This window comes from Salmo trutta, chromosome 1 (assembly GCF_901001165.1).
Source record: "Salmo trutta chromosome 1, fSalTru1.1, whole genome shotgun sequence".
Classification (NCBI taxonomy): Eukaryota; Metazoa; Chordata; class Actinopteri; order Salmoniformes; family Salmonidae; genus Salmo; species Salmo trutta.
The window spans coordinates 69,515,564-69,539,070 of record NC_042957.1 but is presented as its reverse complement, the minus strand read 5'-3'; the positions used below and the strand labels follow the sequence as shown (position 1 = coordinate 69,539,070).

Sequence of the window (23,507 nt, the reverse complement as noted above, 5' to 3'; positions counted from 1 at the left end):
TGCTATTTATTTCAAAAGTTTAAAACAAATAGAATTTTGAATTAAAATCACTTCCTGAATTGACTGCCTTCAATTCGAATTGAGCCCATCCCTGTACAATAGGTACCTAATCTCTGGGATGTCATCGCTGAGGCTACTCAGTAGGAGGGGGATGAGCTTGTGGAAGTAGGAGTATCTGTCTCGCAGGTGGAGCAGCCAGTCACCAACAACCACAGTCACAGCTTTTCTCACCTGGAGGAGAGAGAAGTGGGATGAAACAAAACATTTGTTTCAGTTTCTTAAAAAACTTTCTTAGGAAAACACCTTGTATGGTACTGTAGTAACTAAGGGGTTCTCAAAGTTTTTCAGTCTGTGCCTCCCTTCCAGCATTGGGGAACATCCCGAGCCCCCCTGCGCGCGCACCACGTCTATTTCTATGGACACAAGTACTGTTCATGACACAAACTGTTAACACCCCCCATGTTGGTGTAGAAAATGTTGCAGGTTTAAAGCTTATTTCCTACAATTATACACATTTTGTCATGGGGTGCAAAGAAAATGTTGCAGTTTTAAAGCAAATGTTCTTGCAATTCTATACATTCTGCCATGTCTAATGTGTATTCATGTGATATTTGAGTGAAAATTACAACAATATCTATGGGCTAAAAAAGCGAAATAAAAAACGTTAGCTGACATGGGCTAGTTGATCTGGATATTTCTGACAAGTTATAAATAGCTCTAAGTTATGCAATGACTAACATGACAAGAAGAACTGATGATGCACTACCCAATTTCAAAAATGTACCTTGTGCATTCTACTATTACAACTTTCAAGAGTGAGTTTTAAGCCGGGCTGAATACATTAAAAAAAAATCTAAATCTATCTTTATATATATATATATTTTTTTTTTAATTGGGGGGGACCCCCGCCAACACCTCACATGCCCCACAGTTTGGGAACCACTGTAGTAACTGTTGGTGTAAAAGAAAAGCAGCCTTTATTGATGTTGGATTGATTAGATTGATCAGTTTGTTTATTTTGGTAAGACAAACATTTATACCACATTTATCTAACAAGGAAAATAATAATCTAGATTAACTCAGTAATAACAGAATTAGTCTAATCATTAACACTAAATGTCACTAGGAGTATTTGAGAATTATCTGCCAGATTTGACAGAATTAGTCTAATAATCTAATCATTAACACTGTCACTAGGAGTAGTTGATCTTTATCTGATTTGACAGAGCCAACCTGTGGTGAGTCGTCAAACAGCCTCTGTGCCAGGTGAGAGAGCACATCGTCCACGTTCTTCCCCGTGCCGTACTGGATGACCGCTCCAGTGGCCTCGATGGTGGACACACGCACACGGGAATGCTGATGGGAGACGGTCTGCATCAGGGGCTTGACCAGGCTCTCTGCCTGCATGTGGAAATGTTCTGGGGATAGAGAGAGAGAAGCATTTCAAACCAGATGAATGCAAGGTGACTGTCACTTCATGCCACAGTATAAATTAGGGTACGATTTCCTGAATCTTATCAATACATTCAATGGTTATACATGTATTCAGAGAGACCATACATAGCTAGCTCTGTAGGGCATGCATATCACAGAGCAACAAATTATTTTGTTTTTGTCCCATTGTCTTTATTTCTATTAACTTAATAAATAATTTATATTTATATTAAATGACAACCTGGTATAGCGTTGGAGTGTGTACAAAATAACTTAGAGCCACAAAAATCAACCACTCTGACATAGCTTGGTCAGGTGTCCATGCAATGTGCAACCATGGCAACCATATAAGATCAACTTTAGCTAACACAGATAGCTAGCTAACTAACTAGTTAGCCTAATGTGTGGGCTAACAAGAATACACACAGTATATTCTCAAGCATCTTACCTGTTCTCGAGCATCTTACCTGGTACACTTTTTGCAAAATGAACAGTGCATTTGCAACTCTCTCTTTTGACGTCTGGGAAAGGGTCGACAATAGTTCTCTGCAATATCTTCATCATATCGTCGAGGTAGGGAGCTAGGTGCCTGCCACACACCTCCACTGTGAGAGTCAGAACCTCCACCATGGACAGCCTAAGTTCCTCCGCGGGCTCCAGGATCTCTTTCCCGCCGAGCCGCTGCGTCAAAGCGGGCATAAGATAAGGCAACGAATCCTCCGGTTGAGGAACACACCGAATAAAATCTCCAAGCATGTGTATGGCAGTCTCTCTGCATCTTTCCATAGGATCTGACAGGCATTTCAGGAGCGACTTCAGCAGACACGTAAAAACCTCCTGCAACACGCCGCTCGAAAGCCCTTTATCAATAGTTTCTCTTTTGATTGCTTCAAGCGCTCGTTTTCTTGTGGTTTTGCTGTCTTCGTTGAGACAGTTTAGATGTCGAGCAAGCGCTCTCAAAACTTCAGAAGCAGCACGTTCTTCTCCGGGCGCCATAGTTGTTGCCATTTTCACTGTTGATATGGCAACGGTCAGCGTTGAGACAAACATACTTGCTTTACGATAACTCTAATTCAAACCTTGAAAACTTTATTGACAACTATTGCAGGTCCATGCAATGCAGAAGATATTAATCTACATCTATGGAATAAATATTTGACATAATGTATTTTTGTTACAGAAAGTCATTGATGTGTATGTTGAATAGCATGATGAAATAGATATATCTTATAATATAAATAGTATCACTTATACCATAACAATATAATAACTGTAGTATAACAGAGTTGGAAAATGGTGCTTTAATATCACATTCTTCTTTAGGTTAGGATTATGACATTTTATAAAGTCTGTCAGTAACACAATTTGGCAGAGCCCAATGATGGACTTCGTATCACAGCCTCATAACTAAGCCTCATAACTAATGGGCAGAAAATTGTATTTAGGTGCTTTCTCCGCATGAGCAGGTCAGGAGCAGGTCAGGTCTGTCAGTGTCGCCTGTCAGAGAACATTTTCTCTGTCTGATACTGCTGAGAAAAACTAACACCTGCCCTCTTCTTATGAAACTGGTGTATTGATCATGACACGATGATGTGGACATCCACATAAGGAACGCCACGGCACATAATTATTTAAACATTTGAAATGAGTAAAAGGATTGTAAGCTTGTTGCTGGCCTCGTGAGTTGCTTTGCGGCTGAATAAAAAGTGACAGATTGACGTCATTGAGACAGACGCAGAGCGAGCCCCAGCGGAAGAAGCAACCGAGCAGCGGCAGAGCATCTTCTCTAGCTAGAGTAACCTACCTTGCAAACAACATCCGTAGCCAAGAACCTCTGAGCATCCCCGGAAAATAACGGTAAGAACCAGAATGGCACAACGAATATCTTATCTGGCAAAACCTCAACGGGTTGACGTATTTATCAGCAAATGAAACTACGCTTGAATATTGCTTTTTGTTTAGACATGGTTGTGATTTGGTTGTCATATTGTGTGAGAGACATGAAAGATAGACTCGTGCCCGGAAACACTTAAACAGGTGCTCTAGTAATGCTACTTAGGAAACATTTGATTTTCACAGAAAATTATATAAAAGCTAGCTTGCCAATTTTAAATGTTAGACATTGAGGCCAATGATAAGCTAGCTGCCTTACAGTCATCTTCCATGGAAATATGGAGGTTATGGGTTTATGATAGCTAGCTAACGTTAGCCTACCTAGTTTTAGTTTTAAGCTTGCTAGCTAGCTATGTAGAAGCTAGTTTCAGAGGCTAGCTACAGTAACACATCAACCGTGATGTTTCCTTGTAATTTAAATAGCGGAAGTGAATTTGCGGAGGCTTTGTTTAGCTATCTCTGTCCCTAATCTGACTGTCTTTACATATTATTCCATGACAGGCTACCTTGTTGTCAGAAGCTATTACATATTTTAAAAACCACATGATTTGAGAATGCATCCTTTATTTGACAGTGTTGCTGATGTGGGCTAGGCTATGTAAAGGTGTAAATAGATTGAGGTGACACTAAACAATATGCTCCTCTAGATAGTGTGACTGTAACTACATTGTAACTATGCATTACACCTGCAACAGGTACTGAAGTATGATTTGATCATGTCAAGGTATTGCTTTGATAATCTAGTAGGCTAAGTGTCTGTGGTCATCAACAAGCGGTATTAATTGATAGGCCTCTGTCTATTGTAGTTTGGAGATCCAGCCCCTATCACATTTATTTTGCTCCTTTGCACCATATTATTTATATTTTAACTTTTAACTTTCTTCAAACTACAAATCTACCATTCCAGTGTTTTTTCTTGCCATACTTTATTTACTTTGCCACCATGGCATTTTTTTGCCTTTACCTCCATTATCTCACATCATTTGCTCACATTGTATATAGTCTTATTTTTTTCTACTGCATCATTGATTGTATGTTGTTTTACTCCATGTGTAACTCTGTGTTTTTGTATGTTGTCGAACTGCTTTGCTTTATCTTGGCCAGGTCGCAATTGTAAATGAGAACTTGTTCTCAACTTGCCTACCTGGTTAAATAAAGGTGAAATAAAATAAAAATAAATAAACATTTAAAGAAAATGAAAACTGACAGACAGACAGACACACAAACAACCAGGGGCTGATATTTCTCCTCATTCTGACAACTTATCCTCTTCTCCCCTCCCCTCCACTCCTCTTATCTCCTCTGTCCTCTCCCTACATCTTTTCTCCTCTCCTCTTCTCAACTCTTCTCATCTCCTCTTTTCCCCTCTCCCCTCCTCCTCTTTCCATCTCTCCCCTCCCCCTCCCCGCCCCCTCTCCCTCTCCTCTCCTCTTCTCAACTCTTCTCATCTCCTCTTTTCCCTTCTCCCCTCCTCCTCTTTCCATCTCTCATCTCCCCCTCCCCTCCCCGCCCCCTCTCCCTCTCCTCTCCTCTTCTCTCCTCTTCTCCCTGTGTCAGCTCTTCCCTCCTCTCCTCTTTCCACCTCTCCTCCTCCCCTCTCCTCTCCCCTCCTCTTCTCTCCTTCTCTTCGCCCTTCATCTCCTCTCTCCTCAACCACCCCTCCTCTCCCCCTCTCTGCAGATAAACCAGATAAATAACATGGCCACCTCCTCCTCCCCTAATCTGGAAGAAGACGAGAGTCTGAAGGGCTGTGAAGTGTTCGTGCAGAAGCATAACATCCAGCAGATCCTCAAAGAGTGCATTGTCAACTTGTGCATCGCCAAGCCTGAGCGTCCTATGAAATTCCTGCGGGAGCACTTTGAAAAGCTGGAGAAGGTTTGTGAATTACCCTAAAGCTCCCCTTATTTGCGACCTAAAGAAAGCTCCCTTTACATTTTTACTGCATTCCTTCTTTGAAAATGCATTTTTATCAACAATAATATTTATGTTTTTTATGACTATCTCTTTAGTTTTTTCGTCAATAGTGTCATTGTGAATGTATGTCAGTAATGTTTTGCTTATGTGTGAATCATTTCTGTTGAATTGCACTCTGCAGAAAAGCAAGGATTTGCTATCAACGTATTGACATGTAATACACAAATTAATTGGAATTGAGCTGAGTAGAAGCTATTATTGTTGTTTCATTTCACTGACGTTGATCTATTTTCATTAGCCGATAGTCTGTTACATCAGAATACATGAGAAAGGAGACTGTTATACCCATGTTTTCTTGTCATATCCTCAGTATATTTGTAAATAAATAGCCTAGGGGTAGCCTAGCTGTCAGGTTCATGATAGTACTACATTTGTCTAATTGAGCTTTCAACTCTCCACACAATGGTGGGGTACATTAGCTGAGGGCCTGGGAGCATTAGGGGCACAGAGACAGGGACAGTCTCTGCCCCATCCACAGACACACAAGCTGTGTTGTATGGACATTGTCTATCCATGTCACGCCCTGACCATAGAGAGCCCTTGGTTCTCTATGGTGTAGTAGGTTAGGGCGCGACTAGGGGGTGTTCTAGTTAAAATGTTCTATGTTGGTGTTTTGTATGGTTCCCAATTACTGGCAGCTGGTAATCGTTGCCTCTAATTGGGATCATATTTAGGTAGCCATTTTTCCTATCTGTGTTTGTGGGATATTGTTTTGTGTATGTGCTAGTTGCACCACTTATGTTACGTTTTGTTGTTGGTTTATTTTTATTTTTTGGGGAAGTTTCGCTTTATTAAAAGATGTGGAACTCAACACATGCTGCGCCTTGGTCCCGTCCTTATTATGAACGTGAAAATCCACAAGTGTCTGTGGGACAGACAGACAGAGAATGACCTGTTACTGTCTGGTGCCTGGACTGACAGATTACGGAATAGAACTACAGAATGGTGTGAATGTCTCAGAGGTTAGTGAAAAGAGGGGATAGAAGAGGAAATAAAGGAGGGAATCTCTCTCTCAATGTATTAGCTCTGGCTGGCACCTCCGTAGCGAGATGCGTTTTAGATGAGCCCAGCTGGTGCGTATATTCAACCTCTGGAGCCCTCAGCCCAGCCCAGGGTCCTGTCAAAACTCTTTGAGAAGTTAGGATAGTTAGTTATTTATTTCACACACGCCATGTTGAGGATTCAGCAATGGCTGAATTATAGGCTACGTTAAAGGGAAATGTAACAACAATTCTACTTCATAGTCATCATCTCCAGCACCACTCCAACATCAACATATGTGAAAATGATGCGTTTCTATGTTTTGTAGTAATAAAGACAGAGGAAAATAAACCAATTAGTAAACGATTATCTCCCTCTATCTTTTTTTTAACATTTGCCTTTAAGGGAGCTTTTTTTTCTATAGAATAGAGTATATTTTATTTTTCCTAGTGATTTTGGTTGTGGTGTTGCACTTTCTCCGTTCACTACATTTGTGTCAAATTCGATTTACTTTATTCCCATGACTTTCTTTGTAGTAGATGTTTAGGCCTAAGTGGTATTGGATTTGGTTAGAATACCCTGAATCTCAATCAGGTGTTTTCTTTATGACTGTTTTTCAACTGTTGGTACGCTAAGTTTTAGTCTATTACGGAACTGTCCACAGAGAGGCCTGAGGTGTCATCTGATGTGTTTGAATACAATGGGCTCTCAGAGGAAGGAATAGACCACAGAGTTGTCTGGTACACTGAAAGGTGGTAAACCCAATAGCCCATGGTGACTGTAGGTCTACAACAGAAGGAGTGATTGTGTGACAGGATCAGATACAGAAAGGGGATGAGGTAGGTGAGGACTGAGAAGTGAGCCTAGGGTTGGTTTTGCAGTCTACTCCCGTCAATGCAGCGTGTGTGTGTGTGTGTGTGTACGTTCGCGTCTGTAAGGGGTGATTATCCCAGTATGAATTTATGGGAGTCATCTGATGATACTTTACTGTGTGTTGGTTCACACACACCACTATCTGATGATTCCTCTGACCCAGTTGCATTGTTAAGGCGATGCAGTGTTGAGTTCCTCAGTAGGGTCTAAACCCCTCAGACTTCTAAAATGCTCAGTAGCCTTTATATTTCCCTTCTAGTCGTTTATCTGAGACGAGTCTTCCGCAGCAGCTTACAATAAACACATTGAATACATGGAACAACCAACACATGACTCAAGCACAGTAAGTAAACGCTTCTTCAATGCATGCTTTGGTTTTTGCCCTAACAATACACAGCTGATTTAAATAATCAACTAATCATCTAGCTTTGATCATTTGAATTGGCTGTGTAGTGTTAGGGCAAAACCAAAACGTGGAGCCCGAGGACCGAGTTTGGGAAACGCTCCTTTAAACCTAGTCCTGGACTAAAAAGCATGGTCAGACTTAATCTGTGTCCGAGAAGCAAGTCCTTAGTGTTAGTTAGTTATAGTCACTGTGTTGGAATAGAGTGGTCGCTGGAACTCCGAGTTCAATTACACAATGGCTTTAAAAGAAGGCCTCGTTCCGGTCCAGAAATCACCATAGGTTTTTGCTCTACAACGGCTGTAGCTGTACCTAATCCTGTGTATCCTCCATCCTCCTGTGTTGTGATATTATAGAGGATTACCCAGGCCAGGGAGCGTGCAGCACACAGCATGTGTCACAGGGATTGTAATCCAGCTCTTTCATTCATTTTCCAGATTATTATGGTTGGCCTACCCACAGTACTTTATGCTGGGTTTTTATGCGTGATAATTTACAGTTCAGAGGTGTGTGTTTGTGTATGTGTCTCTGTATGTGTGTGCACGGTACACATGTGCGTATCTGCGTATATGCACGTGTGTGTGTATGTCTCTGTGCGTACCTGTGTATGTGCACGTGTGTGGGGGATGGTGCCCCTGTCCTAGCTGCAGTGCTAGCCCCAGCAGGTTTCTGTTGTCAAGGAGACCCTGGAGCATAGTGTGAAACAGAGTGTTGCTGGTCTGGTAGGGCTGAATCTAGAGGGAGACAAAATGCTGCAGAGAGAGAGAGAGAGTGTAATGCTAATCGGATCACTTAGGCTTTACCATGACATGTATATTGGAGATGTTGCCAAATGATATCGAATGCCTGTCCATTTTCTATCATGTTAACATGATCTTTACAGATAATCTGAGTTTAGTTTATACGACATTATCTGACATGACCTGGCTCAGATGCTTCTTTATGAGATGGTATATGATTCTGAAGGATCTTTGTCTTTGTTACATTAAGTAGTCCACAATGCTGTCCACATCCTTTATAATATGAATCCTCAATATGTCATGTTGTTGCTGAAGCTCCCCTCATTTCAAACACCACAGACCTAATAATCAACCCCACTACAACAGTGTTGTATCATATTACTTAGCTAGCTAGCCCTCCTAGTCTCATATTACTTAGCTAGCTAGCCCTCCTAGTCTCATATTACTTAGCTAGCTAGCCCTCCTAGTCTCATATTACTTAGCTAGCTCGCCCTCCTAGTCTTATATTACTTAACTAGCTAGCCCTCCTAGTCTCATATTACTTAGCTAGCTAGCCCTCCTAGTCTCATATTACTTAGCTAGCTAGCCCTCCTAGTCTCTTATTACTTAGCTAGCTAGCCCTCCTAGTCTTATATTACTTAACTAGCTAGCCCTCCTAGTCTCTTATTACTTAGCTAGCTAGCCCTCCTAGTCTTATATTACTTAACTAGCTAGCCCTCCTAGTCTTATATTACTTAGCTAGCTAGCCCTCCTAGTCTCTTATTACTTAGCTAGCTAGCCCTCCTAGTCTTATATTACTTAACTAGCTAGCCCTCCTAGTCTCTTATTACTTAGCTAGCTAGCCCTCCTAGTCTTATATAACTTAAGTAGCTAGCCCTCCTAGTCTCATATTACTTAGCTAGCTAGCCCTCCTAGTCTCATATTACTTAGCTAGCTAGCCCTCCTAGTCTCATATTACTTAGCTAGCTAGCCCTCCTAGTCTCTTATTACTTAGCAAGCTAGCCCTCCTAGTCTCTTATTACTTAGCTAGCTAGCCCTCCTAGTCTCATATTACTTAGCTAACTAGCCCTCCTAGTCTCATATTACTTAGCTGGCTAGCCCTCCTAGGCTCATATTACTTAGCTAGCTAGCCCTCCTAGTTTCTTATTAATTAGCTAGCTAGCCCTCCTAGTCTTATATTACTTAGCTAGCTAGCCCTCCTAGGCTCATTTTACTTAGCTAGCTAGCCCTCCTAGTCTCTTATTACTTAGCAAGCTAGCCCCCCTAGGCTCATATTACTTAGCTAGCTAGCCCTCCTAGTTTCTTATTACTTAGCAAGCTAGCCCTCCTAGTCTCATATTACTTAGCTAGCTAGCCCTCCTAGGCTCATATTACTTAGCTAGCTAGCCCTCCTAGTCTCATATTACTTAGCAAGCTAGCCCCCCTAGTCTCATATTACTTAGCTAGCTAGCCCTCCTAGTCTCATATTACTTAGCTAGCTAGCCCTCCTAGGCTCATTTTACTTAGCAAGCTAGCCCTCCTAGTCTCTTATTACTTAGCAAGCTAGCCCCCCTAGGCTCATATTACTTAGCTAGCTAGCCCCCCTAGTCTCATATTACTTAGCTAGCTAGCCCTCCTAGGCTCATATTACTTAGCTAGCTAGCCCTCCTAGTCTCTTATTACTTAGCTAGCTAGCCCCCCTAGGCTCATATTACTTAGCTAGCTAGCCCTCCTAGTCTCATATTACTTAGCTAGCTAGCCCCCCTAGTCTCATATTACTTAGCTAGCTAGCCCTCCTAGTCTCATATTACTTAGCTAGCTAGCCCCCCAGTCTCTTTGTTTTGACAGTATATTGTGCAGTGCAGTGTCTGAGGGTTGACTTCCCCTGGCAGGCTCCCCATGGGGTCTCTATTCTCAGTGTGGAGGAGGAGGAGAGAGGAGGATAGACTGCTGTGTTGCCTACTGCAGTCTGAAACCTAGAGAGGAGGATAGACTGAATGTGTTACCTACTGCAGTCTGAAACCTGGAGAGGAGGAGAGAGGAGGATAGACTGACTGTGTTGCCGACTGCAGTCTGAAACCTGGAGAGGAGGAGAGAGGAGGATAGACTGACTGTGTTGCCTACTGCAGTCTGAAACCTGGAGAGGAGGAGAGAGGAGGATAGACTGACTGTGTTGCCTACTGCAGACTGAAACCTGGAGAGGAGGAGAGAGGAGGATAGACTGACTGTGTTGCCTACTGCAGTCTGAAACCTGGAGAGGAGGAGAGAGGAGGATAGACTGACTGTGTTGCTTACTGCAGACTGAAACCTGGAGAGGAGGAGAGAGGAGGATAGACTGACTGTGTTGCCTCCTGCAGTCTGAAACCTGGAGAGGAGGAGAGGGACTCCCTGCTGCAGCTTGGAGACAGCAGACCATGATCAGTCACACTGTTTACACATAGACAGTAGAGCCACTGGGACTGGGAATAATGCTTCTGATTGAACAAATGTCTCCAACCATGTTGTGAAGTCTGATTGTTGTGTGTGTGTGTGTGTGTGTGTGTGTGTGTGTGTGTGTGTGTGTGAGAGAGAGAGAGAGAGAGAGAAATTAAGCAGCCTTTCCAATATTTCAGTGCAATATTGGTTAGACTGCTGAATTTCATCAGAAAACAATAAAAAACTGATGCTAAAGACACAACCTGTCTGGCTGTAACTACTGTGTGTGTGTGTGTGTGTGTGTGTGTGTGTGTGTGTGTGTGTGTGTGTGTGTGTGTGTGTGTGTGTGTGTGTGTGTGTGTGTGTGTGTGTGTGTGTGTGTGTGTATCGGGGGTGACACTATACTCAATACTTGATTCGCTATTCATGTAGGGATGTGATGATGATGAATGTTTTTTGGATGTTCCTGTTCCTGAAACACATCAACTTTTGGGTCAGTATTTTTAGTATTAATTCTTGCTCTTAGGTGTTCTGCTGTGAGGTGAACGAATCTGGAGTCTAGAGCTTGTTTTCCCTCTTTCTTTCTTTTCTCTCCTCTCTTTGTATGTGCTGTGATTCTAGATATTTTGGTTATTTTTTGTTTATTAAACAACTATTTGACCGACGTCGGTTCAGTTATTTGAATTCCATTTTGTTCGTTTCTTTCTTCTGTGAGCTCAATTTGCACATTGCACCGTTTCTCTAGAGATAAATCAAATCCAGCCTGAACTGTGTGATGTAGAAGGGAGTTGTAGTTTCCAACAGGCCAATATTCCACATAGTTTAGCGCATAAAACGTGGTAATTAACTACAATGATAATAATCCATTGCGCATCTACTTGTCCGGTCTGTGTTTCTTTTATGCCTGCTCTGGAAGAGACAGAAGAATGTGTGATTGTGAGGTGATATAGAGAGCATCTGTTGCTTCACAAGGTATCTCTACCTGAAAATACATGATCTAAGTGATTGATAGTTGGTATTCAGCAGTCATAAAGTATGCCTGATTTACTTTAAAGAACTACTAAAGTAGCAATTTTGTCAGACAGCATAGGCAGCAGCTGTAGAGATGATTACTTGGAATAAAATAATAAAGTCATCAAATAAAACAAATGCAATATACACAACAACTGAAATATTTGAGTAAAGTAATGTAAATGTCACGTCTGCTCCTGCTTCTCCCCTCCGGCGTACGACGTCGCCAGAGTACTAACCACTGGTCCTGGGATTCAACATTACATACACCTGGCACTCACCATTACGCGCACCTGTGAATGATTATGATTCACACCTGGACCCCATTACCTTCATCATTTCCTCCCCTTTATATGTCACTCTCCCATGTTCACTCACCAGTTGTTATTGTTCTTGTGTATCGGCGTTCTGCCTTATGTTAGTGTTGTGTTCTTGGTTTTGTTCTTTTATTAAAACTTTTCACCTGCTTCTGACTCACCGCCCCATCATTACAGTGAATAACTGATGGTTTATACGTTATAAGCAGAAATGGGCAGTAACTACCATCATGGGACTTAATTGTTTTATTCTGTGTTACAGCATTCAACCCAACTAATCAAAACCGAAAACCGACCTTAAAAAGCACGAATCACTCAGCACTATATGATTCCCTTCTCGCTCTCTCTCTCACGCTCTCTCTCTCCTTCAAACACACACACAGACAGTCACTCATTCACTTACTCTCTCTCTCTCTCCGTGTTTGGGAGAGAATGTTCTGTGCCCTACAGATGAGCTGTTGACAGATGATCTGGCCTCTGACAGACTGTCTCTCTCTGCACTCAGAGGAGAAGAGTTGAAATGAAAGGAGTGGCTTTTAAATCATTTTCATCACCATCCCTCTCTTCTCTACCTCTCACCTCTCACTTCTCTCTCTTCTATTTATCCCTATCTCTCTGCCGCTCTTTCTCTTGCTTTGTCAGGCTCTCCTTCATCAGTAGTTGATGACGTGGGTTCTGTTCTAGTCTGTACGGGTGTTATTCAACTTTTCTCCCCTGTCACCCATCTGAGGGGGTAACCTAGGCAACCAGAGAACAGATAGCCTCCAACTCTGTATTTAATAGACACGGAACCCAAGTAGTGATGCACTGATATGACATTTTTGGCCGATACAAATATTTTCCTTGCCAAAAAAACCTGATACCGATATTTAACATTTTTGCAGCCTTTTAAGTATTCTAGTACAGTTAAATAGTTAACCCACACACATCGACGCAGCGGTCTAAGGCACTACATCTCAGTGCGAGAGGCGTCACTACAGTCCCTGGTTCGAATCCAGGCTGTATCACATCCGGCCGTGATTGGGCTCACAATTGGCCCAGCGTCGTCCGGGTTTGGCCGGGGTAGGCCATCATTGTAAATAAGAATTTGTTCTTAACTGACTTGCCTTGTTAAATAAAGGTTACACACACACACCACACTGACCAAAAAGTTATTTTGTTGGCATTTACGTATGTCCCCATTACCAGTAAAACATACCATAATTTCCGGACTATTAAGCGCACCTGAATATAAGCCGCACCCACTGAATTTAAAAATATATATTATTTTGAACATAAATAAGCCGCACATGTCTATAAGCCCCAGGTGCCTACCGGTACATTGAAACAAATGAACTTTACACAGGCTTTAACGAAACACGGCTTGGACCAAAAATAAATAGGCTTTAACGAAACACGGCTTGTAACAAAAATAAATAGGCTTTAACGAAACACGGTTTGTAACAAAAAATAAAAAATTAGCAGTAAGCTTTAGTTGTCTTTTTGCACTGAGTCAATTCCTCACGCTGCTGTTTCCAACGTCTTATCGTCGACTCATTAAGACCAAGCTCCCGTGCAGCAGCTCTATTTCCTTTTCCAACAGCCAGATCAATCGCCTTCAACTTGAAAGCTGCATCATATGCATTTCTCCGTGTCTTTGCCATGATGAGGGTGACAAAATGACTACCGTAATCAGAATGATGGGAAGTTTGAGAGCGCTCGATTTAATCTAAACAGTAAACAAAAAAGTTGTTTGACCGTAACCCGTTCGGCAATTTCATTGGTCTAATGAAAGCTTCATGCCGGCAAAAAACTGAGCACGTCACAGAATGTGTTTTTTTGGAGAAAATAAAATTGAAAGCGGGAAAAATCCATATTTTAGCCGCATCGTTGTTTAAGCCGCGAGGTTCAAAGCCTGGGAAAAAAGTTGTGGCTTATAGTCCGGAATTTACGGTAATCAAAACCTATTTCTTTCACTTACTTGCTGTGCTGTTTCGTTGTTCATTTGTTCAGTCGTTTCATTCTCAACCAGGATTTCTATGGAACGCCGTTTGTGTCTTTGCTATGGAACGCCTTTTGGGTCCTTGCGTGTCAAAAAATATACTATTTAACACTATTTGACGTGTCAAATAACACTATTTGACATGTCAATTAAGCTTGTTAACCAATCAAGACCTGAATATGACTGCCCGTCACAATAATTTAACACGCTCATAATTTTTTTACGTAGTTATTACACACTATCACTCGTATTTCATATGGCACACGATTCATTGATACGTATGCTATGATGCTGGTAAAGTTGTCTGGCGCACCTACAGTGCTGGTCATAAAAAAAAGCTAGCTAGCTCATGGATGCAAACAATGTTTTTCCCCAAAAACATAGCAAAACGAAATCTGTTTCAGTAGCTATATAGTTAGCTAGCAAACTATATAGCTAGATGTCATCATCTAAAATAACCCTCATTTATAAGACAGTTCTTATTTGATTAATGGTGGTCAGCCCCATCTATGTGAAGCTAGCCACAATAAGGATTAGCCACAACAGTGGACTTTGTGTTTAGCCTTCAAAATAAAAGTATGACATAATTCTACTATGTGTATTCATTTGCATCACTGTCAATGACAACTGCTATTTTGAAGGCAAACCGCAAATTCCACTATTGTGCCTAATCTGTATTGTGGCTAGCTTCACAACACATAACCCGGTCCTGTCGAGCATCACTAGCCAGATGAAGCTAGCTGGCTGCTTATAACGTTAGCATTGGGCAACAGGGTTATTAAGTAGCTGCCTAGCTATTTATTTTCATGAACTGAAGTTAAATTTCAATAGACAAACAACAAGTGGCAACTTAGCTAATACTTACTCACAAGGATTCCTAAATCATTGCTAAGAATATTGAAAATGACTGCAGTTTCTACTGGGCATTGTTTTCAGGCTGGTTGTATTGGTGCTAGCTAGGTACCAAGTTAAAGCTAGCTACCCCAGAAGTTGCGGTCGAACAAATTATGCTTTATTACCAACGCGGTATTGAAAAGACATCGTTCGTGGCCAGTGTTTGCCATGCAGACTTTTTTGTACAGCTTTGACAGTGCTACTGTATCTTTTTAAACACGCAAAGAACCAAATGGCGTTCCATAGTATGTATGTTGTGAAGCTAATAGCAGTGACGCTATTACTGTGTAACTCCGGTAGGGCAACATCTGAAAAATAACACACTTGGTAATGTGTACTGGTGCTCAACCAGTCGGCGAAAGCCAACATCACCCACGACAGAAAACGGTTGATTGTCAAGGGCAATGAATTCCATTATCTTGACTTTAATGGATTTCGCCTTTGATTTGTCTCGCTGAAATGTTCTTAGTCTTTCAAATGACTGCTCGACTTGTTGACTGCTTGATCCACACAGCAGACATTGTGGGCTAATTTAGTAATGCTGTGTTGCACGTGTAGGGCCAGATTTTACGTTGCGTCATTACGTCATGTACCTTCGTTATATAGGTATGCACGTCAGCTTTGACATCGGTTTTGCACATTGGCGTTAAACTAGACATCGGCCGATACCGATGTTGGCATTTTTAGCTAATATCGGCCGTTCACCGATATATCGTGCATCCCTAAATAGAAGAGACTTTCTTCCAAACTTTTCTCCTCTTCGAATGCCTCTTATGTAATTCTGAGCCAACTAGATCATCTTCCTTTAAGTATTATCCTTCTGCACACAGACTCTAAAGCTTGTCCCAAATGACACCCTATTCCCTATGAGCTCTGGACAAAAGTAGTGCACCAAATAGGGTATAGGCTGCCTAACCTTGTACCTTGGCATAATTTCATGCATGATTCATCACTCACACTGTAACGGCTGCCTTTAGACAGAGTGGACCAAAACGCAGCGGAGTTAGTGTTCGTCATATTTAATTGAGAAAACGGACACTATACCATACAAAACAATAAACAGACAACCAAAACAGTCCTGTCACGTTAAACACAGTAACAGAAACAGAAACAATTACCCACAAAACCCCAACGGAAAAACATGCACTTATGTGTGACTCCCAATCAACAGCAACGAACTTCAGCTGTGCCTGATTTGGGAGCCACACACGGCCCAAAACAAAGAAATACAAACACATAGAAACAGAACATAGAACGCCCACCCAATGTAACACCCTGGCCTAACCAAAATAAAGAACAAAAAACCCCTCTCTATGGCCAGGGCGTTACACACACAGTATCTTTCACACCTGTCTCGCGAGACACACACCCCATACTCATAGGGGGACTCGTCAGATCTGTGGGACTTTTTAACACAGTTTTTTAGGCTAATGCAGCGTTTACCAAACTAGAGGTCATGACCCCATGTGGGATCTCCTGATTTGACCTCTGTCAGTAACCTCCGGTAGCCGCTAGATGCGGTTATAATAAACAGAGACACATTTGTAGGAAAACCTCTATCTTTTCAATGGTTTAAGCTACAAAATATTAAGACCCCATCACTGAAAGACTCTTAGGAACGTGTACAGCGCCTTCAGAAAGTTTTTCCACCCCTTGACTTTTTCCACATTTGTTGTGTTACAAAGTGGGATTAAAATGTCTGTAATTGTCATTTTTTGTCAACGTTCTACCCAAAATACTCTAATGTCAAAGTGGAAGAACAATTCTAACATTGAAAATTTAACACTAATGTATCTTGATTAGATAAGTATTTTAGAATCACATTTGGCAGGGATAACAGCTGTGAGTCTTTCTGGGTAAATCTCTAAAAGCTATGCACACCTGGATTATACAATATTTTTGCCCATTACAGTGAGGGAAAAAAGTATTTGATCCCCTGCTGATTTTGTACGTTTGCCCACTGACAAAGAAATGATCAGTCTATAATTTTAATGGTAGGTTTATTTGAACAGTGAGAGACAGAATAACAACGAAAAAAATCCAGAAAAATGCATGTAAAAAATGTTATAAATTGATTTGCATTTTAATGAGGGAAATAAGTATTTATTAAATACTAAATCAGACAGGGGAAAAGACCAGCATCTATGATGATGTTCTTTTCTACACAGACTATCCAAAATCATTGGCTGATAATCTTCTGAACTTCCCAATACCTTTCTGATGCTTTTCAGTCACTTCAAACCATACTTCCTTCAGATGTAAATACTGTCAGTAGTACTGCCAGACGGATTTGTAATAGACTGTCATAGCTCCAATTAAGAAAGTTAACATTGGCCGTTGATTACATATGGATATCAAAATGTGGTCGCGGGCCAACACGTTTTTGAACCCCTGGGCTAATGTGATGTCTGTGTGTCTGCTTCCTGGCAGAAGTTACAGTAGGAGGGCTTTGTGTGAAGTAATAGTTTAGGGCCATTCATTCCCTTTCATCCATTCATGCTTTTTAATGATGTTCTTTGATGGTCTGTGCAGCAGCCCAGTTCCAGCTCCAGCCCTATCCCTAGCCAAGAAGCATCCCCAATATTATTAATGACCCATGTGTAGGGCCACGGTTGCATCCTAAATGGTACACTATTTACCATGTAGTGCACTACTTTTGACTACTTTTGACTGTGGGCCCTGGTCAAAAGTAGTGCACTACATGGTAAATAGGCTGCCATTTGAGACGCTGACCAGTTATTGCCTATAACTAGGAAAAACACAGCTATAGATAACTCCATTGAGAGGAAGTAAAGGAGCCCGTCCCAAATGGCATCCTATTCCCTATAAGGACAAAGGAGATGATTGTGGACTACAGGAAAAGGAGGGCCGAGCACGCCCCCATTCTCATCGACGGGGCTGTAGTGGAGCAGGTTGAGAGCTTCAAGTTCCTTGGTGTCCACATCACCAACAAACTATCATGGGCCAAACCCACCAAGACAGTCGTGAAGAGGGCACGACAATGTCTATTTCACCTCAGGAGACTGAAAAGATTTGGCATGGGTCCTCAGATCCTCAAAAAGTTCTACAGCTGCACCAATGAGAGCATCCTGACTGGTTGCATCACCGTGTCAGAGGAAGACCCTAGAAATTGCCCAAGATTCTAGCCACCTTAGTCATAGACTGTTCTCTCTGCTACCGCACGGCAAGTAGTACTGGAGCGCCAAGTCTAGGTCCAAAAGGCTTCTTAACAGCTAGTCAAATGGCTACCTGGGATATTTGCATTGAACCCCATTTTTTCTTTATGCTGCTGCTACTCACTGTTTATTATCTATTATCTATGCATAGTAACTTTACCCCTACCTACATGTACATATTACCTCAATTACCTCGACTAACCTGCACCCCCGCACATTGACTCAGTACCAGCACCCCCTGTATATAGCCTCATTATTGTTATTTTATTGTTGCTTTTATTTTTTACGTTAGTTTATTAGTAAATATTTTTCTTAACTCATTTTTCTTAAAACGGCACTGTTGGTTAAGGGCTTGTAAGTAAGCATTTCACGGTAAGGTCTACACCTGTTGTATTTAAATACGATTTGATTTGATAGTGCATTAGTCTTGACCAGAGCCCTATGCACTGAGGGTGTGACTCTGACCGTCTAGGTTTGGCTGGATGTCACCCAGCAAACATGTTCATATTGGCCCAATGCGAGCTAAAATATTGGCCTCACGTAAGCTACCCACGGTGGGCCGATGCCGGTTGCTCATCGGCTCCACATTGGACCCCAAGGCATTGGTCAACTCTCTACTGATCAAGTGGATTAATAGTTTCCTTGGGAACCGTACTCAACAAGTGAAGTTTAACTCCACCATCTCTACATCTAGAACGGTGAATACGGTAGCCCCTCAAGGTTGCGTACTTTCACCGATACGGTACACGCTGTACACAAACGATTGTCAAGCCTCTGACGCAGCCCACATGTTTTTTAAATATGCAGATGACACCACTGTTGTGGGTTTCCTCCACCCAGACCAAGCCTCTCATCAAGGTTTTGACAGATAAATGGCGAAATTTGTCCAGTGGTGTGCAGATAACTTTCTTGAAATAAACGTTAAGAAAACAAAAGAGCTGGAAATTGATTTCAGAAGGAACAAAACTCCACTACCCCTGACTAAGATCAATGGGGAATCAGTCGATATATTGACCACATAGAAGTACCTTGGAATCGAAATAGACAATAAACTGAAATTCAATGACTGTGCCTTTGCAAAGATAAAGAAATTGCAACAGAGAAGTTTTTTTTAATGCAAAATGAACCATTTTAATGTCGACCGCCATACCTTACAAATGCTATATAAACCTGTCCTGCAGAGTGTGCTGTCCTTTGGTCTTGTCACGTCCTGGCCAGTATAAGGGTTAATTGTCATTTTAGTTTGGTCAGGACGTGGCAGAGGGTATTTGTTTTATGTGGTTCAGGGTGGTGTGTTAGTTAGGAGGGCGTTTGATTTATTATTTCCGGGTTTTGAGTTATGGTCTATGTTGATGTATTTCTATGTGTAGTCTGGTTGATCTGTTTCTATGTTGAGTTAATTGGGGTGGACTTCCAATTGAAGGCAGCTGTTTGGTGTTGCCTTTGATTGGAAGTCCTATATTAGTTGGGTGTGTTTGTCTGTGTATTTGTGGGAGATTGATTCTTGTTTTGCTGAGTGAGCCTTTCAAGACTGTGTCGTTGTGCGTAAGTTCGTTTCGTTTTGGTGTGTTCATTCTAAGTTAATAAATGTCAAGATGAGCGTACACATACCTGCTGCGTTTTGGTCCTCCATTTCCAACGACAACCGTGACAGGTCTGATATGCGTGTTTGGAAACATGCGAGTGCAAGACCAAGTCAAGCTTCAGCACTTGATTAAGACGGCGGGAAGGATAATTGGTATAGATCACAAATCAGCCACCGACCTGTACACAAAACTCACCCTCCTAAAACGTGAAAGCATTTTACAGGACAGTACCCATCCCCTTCACTCAAAACTCAGTCACAGCAGCCATACAAGGGAAAAGAGACTTCTTCAAAAGAAAATGAAAACAGATCGATATGGGGACTCTTTTATTCCAACAACCATATTGTACTTTCACTTTAAATGTGTAGCTATAGCACTTTGAATTAATTATTTTGTGTAGTTTCTGTGTTTTCATGTTTTATGTACTGTTTCTTTTAAACACATGACAAAATGAATTTGCCCCTGGTGGGATAATAAAGTTGATGTGAATTTGAATCTGGTCCAGTGTGGTCCAGTGTGGGCAGCCCATATCTGGTGTGGGCAGCCCATATCTGGTGAGAGCAGCCCATATCTGGTGTGGGCAGCCCATATCTGGTGAGGGCAGCCCATATCTGGTAAGGCAGCCCATATCTGGTGAGGGCAGCCCATATCTGGTGAGGGCAGGCCATTTCTGGTGAGTGCAGCCCATATCTGGTGAGGGCAGCCCATATCTGGTGAGGGCAGCCCTCACTTTGCTTGAAATAAGCCCTTCTTATCCCAGCAAACATGTCCACATTGGCATGATGTAAGCTGCCCACATTGGGCAGATGCACATTTGCTCATCGGCTCGACATTGGCCCCATGGGCAGCCCTCACTTCACCTGAAATAAACTCACCCTTTTGGATCAGATGCCTGTTACATTGTATCAGAATGACAAAGTTGTTACTATCATATACATGTTTTATTTTTATATCTAAGTCTTTTTACAGAAGGACCTTGTGAACTCAGAGCTATCTGGTTCTATCTGAAAAAAAGATAATTCCAAGATAATTGGCTTTACATTTCTGAACCCTCATTGGTTTGAATTTCGTCAGTTATGACGTATCTGGACTTGGTGTGGGCTGGCCTGTGTTGGGCTGGTGTGGACTTGGTTTGGACTTGTGCATGTGTGTGCATGTGTGTGTGCGTGCTTTCCTGTGCATGTTTCCCTTCCTGCATGTGTGTGTAATGTGAATCAATTTCCCTGTATCTGTGTGTGGGCCACACTCTCAGGCTCTCTATGGCTCCATCTCCTCTGCTCTCCTCTGAGTGAGTGTTGTCTTGTAGCGACAGGCCTAGAGACAGTTCAGTTCTGGTTCAGTGGCAGCTAACAGCAGGTCAGACATTTTGGAACACTGGAGGCTGATCCATTGATTGTAGAGTGCAGGCTGATCAATTGATTGTAGAGTGGAGGCTGATCAATTGATTGTAGAGTGGAGACTGATCCATTGATTGTAGATTGGAGGCTGATCCATTGATTGTAGATTGGAGGCTGATCCATTAATTGTAGAGTGGAGGCTGATCTACTGATTGTAGAGTGGAGGCTGATCTACTGATTGTAGAGTGGAGGCTGGTCCATTGATTGTAGAGTGGAGGCTGGTCCATTGATTGTAGAGTGGAGGCTGATCCATTGATTGTGGAGTGGAGGCTGATCCATTGATTGTAGAGTGGAGGCTGATCCATTGATTGTAGAGTGGAGGCTGATCCATTGATTGTAGAGTGGAGGCTGATCCATTGATTGTAGAGTGGAGACTGATCCATTGTTTGCAGAGCGGAGGCTGATCCATTGTTTGCGGAGCGGAGGCTGATCCATTGTTTGCGGAGCGGAGGCTGATCCATTGATTGCAGAGCGGAGGCTCATCCATTGATTGTAGATTGGAGGCTGATCCATTAATTGTAGAGTGGAGGCTGATCTACTGATTGTAGAGTGGAGACTGGTCCATTGATTGCGGAGCGGAGGCTGATCTATTGTTTGCAGAGCGGAGGCTGATCCATTGATTGTAGATTGGAGGCTGATCCATTGATTGTAGAGTGGAGGCTGATCCATTGATTGTAGAGTGGAGGCTGATCCATTGATTGTAGAGCGGAGACTGATCCATTGATTGTAGAGTGGAGGCTGATCCATTGATTGTAGAGTGGAGGCTGATCCATTGATTGTAGAGTGGAGGCTGATCCATTGATTGTAGAGTGGAGGCTGATCCATTGATTGTAGAGTGGAGGCTGATCCATTGATTGTAGAGTGGAGGCTGATCCATTGATTGTAGAGTGGAGGCTGATCCATTGATTGTAGAGTGGAGGCTGATCCATTGATTGTAGAGTGGAGGCTGATCCATTGATTGTAGAGTGGAGGCTGATCCATTAATTGTAGAGTGGAGGCGGTTGAGGCCTTTACCCTCTCTGTTACTGCTCAGAACACCATACAGGGAATCAGCAGGCTAATGCTATCAATGCTGCTCCAGACCTCTGAGGGTGCCGTGTGTATCTGCTGAAACATCTAACCACACACACACACACCAGGCCTGCCTGCCAGCCTCAGGTCCCTGTTGTGCGTCAGAGAGTGTGAGACCAGCTGCCCTCTCTCTCTCTCTATCTCTCCTTATGTTATGGAGAGACCCAGTGATTGGGTCAGGCTGGCCCTGCAGGGGAGAATTAGATGATCACCTGGCCCATCATGAGTCCTGGAGCCTGCAGCACGTACACAGTGTTCACATCAACAGCACAGGGCTATGAACCTGTGGCGTACTAGGATAACATAAAGGCTGTAAGGAAGGGACATGGTAGCAGTCATAAGGACCATGAGGCTCCAGGAGGATCAGAGGCAAGCAGGTAAAGCTTGGTGATTATATTAACAATGTGCTACTGAATCGGTCCACCAAATGAGTCCCTTTTGGGTAGTGTGGGTAGTGATTTCACCTAATTTTAACATTCTGTCATGAAGAGCACATGTTAAACTTAATAAAAACATGTTTCCCATCTTAAGAGGTTAAATAAAAACATGACTATAGTAAGTGCCCATTAAGTGCCCAATAATGTAACAGGGTTGACCGTAACATTTTGACTGTAAGAGGGTTGACCGTAACAGTTGGCCGTAACAGGGTTGACCGTAGCAGGGGTTGACCGTAACAGGGTTGACCGTGGCAGGGGTTGACCGTAACAGGGTTGATTGTAAGAGGGTTGACCGTAACAGAGTTGACCGTAACAGGGTTGACCGTAGCAGGGGTTGACCGTAACAGGGTTGATTGTAAGAGGGTTGACCGTAACAGAGTTGACCGTAACAGGGTTGACCGTAGCAGGGGTTGACCGTAACAGGGTTGATTGTAAGAGGGTTGACCGTAACAGAGTTGACCGTAACAGGGTTGACCGTAGCAGGGGTTGACCGTAACAGGGTTGATTGTAAGAGGGTTGACCGTAACAGAGTTGACCGTAACAGGGTTGACCGTAGCAGGGGTTGACCGTAACAGGGTTGATTGTAAGAGGGTTGACCGTAACAGAGTTGACCGTAACAGGGTTGACCGTAGCAGGGGTTGACCGTAACAGGGTTAAAGATGTCTTAAATCAGTCGTAAATCCCCTTTTAACGGGGGAATGGAAGTGTGTTGTGTGCAACAGGGAGGAGAAATTGAATGCAAACCTTTTTTTATTTATTGTTAAACCATTTCTAGCCTGTGTATCTACAGTAAGGGTAACAGGATTGACGTTTTATGCTCGACCTGCTCAGTTTTCCACCACAATGTGAAGCTTGTGTGTAGAACTGGACCAAGGCGCAGCGTGAGAATCTTTTATTTTAATGTGAAATTTAGCAAGACAAACAATAAACTAATAACAAACCCGT

The 23,507-nt window shown here is 42.5% G+C and overlaps 2 protein-coding genes across 2 annotated transcripts in view; one reads left to right on the top strand and one right to left on the bottom strand.

Annotated features, from left to right (window-relative positions):
- The window catches only part of LOC115206415 (dynein assembly factor 5, axonemal), an 88,844-nt gene extending 86,369 nt beyond the window's left edge, over positions 1-2,475 (bottom strand). Inside the window, exons 1-3 of the mRNA XM_029773372.1 lie at positions 1,902-2,475; positions 1,234-1,418; positions 107-231 (exon numbers count right to left, since the gene is read on the bottom strand). Of these exons, the coding sequence (XP_029629232.1) occupies positions 107-231; positions 1,234-1,418; positions 1,902-2,442 (851 nt within the window). The 5' untranslated portion in view covers positions 2,443-2,475. The remainder of the gene's footprint in view (positions 1-106; positions 232-1,233; positions 1,419-1,901) is intronic.
- A 509-nt stretch (positions 2,476-2,984) lies between these two features.
- LOC115206414 (cAMP-dependent protein kinase type I-beta regulatory subunit-like) overlaps positions 2,985-23,507 on the top strand; it is a 53,156-nt gene continuing 32,633 nt past the window's right edge. Inside the window, exons 1-2 of the mRNA XM_029773356.1 lie at positions 2,985-3,291; positions 5,008-5,202. Of these exons, the coding sequence (XP_029629216.1) occupies positions 5,026-5,202 (177 nt within the window). The 5' untranslated portion in view covers positions 2,985-3,291; positions 5,008-5,025. The remainder of the gene's footprint in view (positions 3,292-5,007; positions 5,203-23,507) is intronic.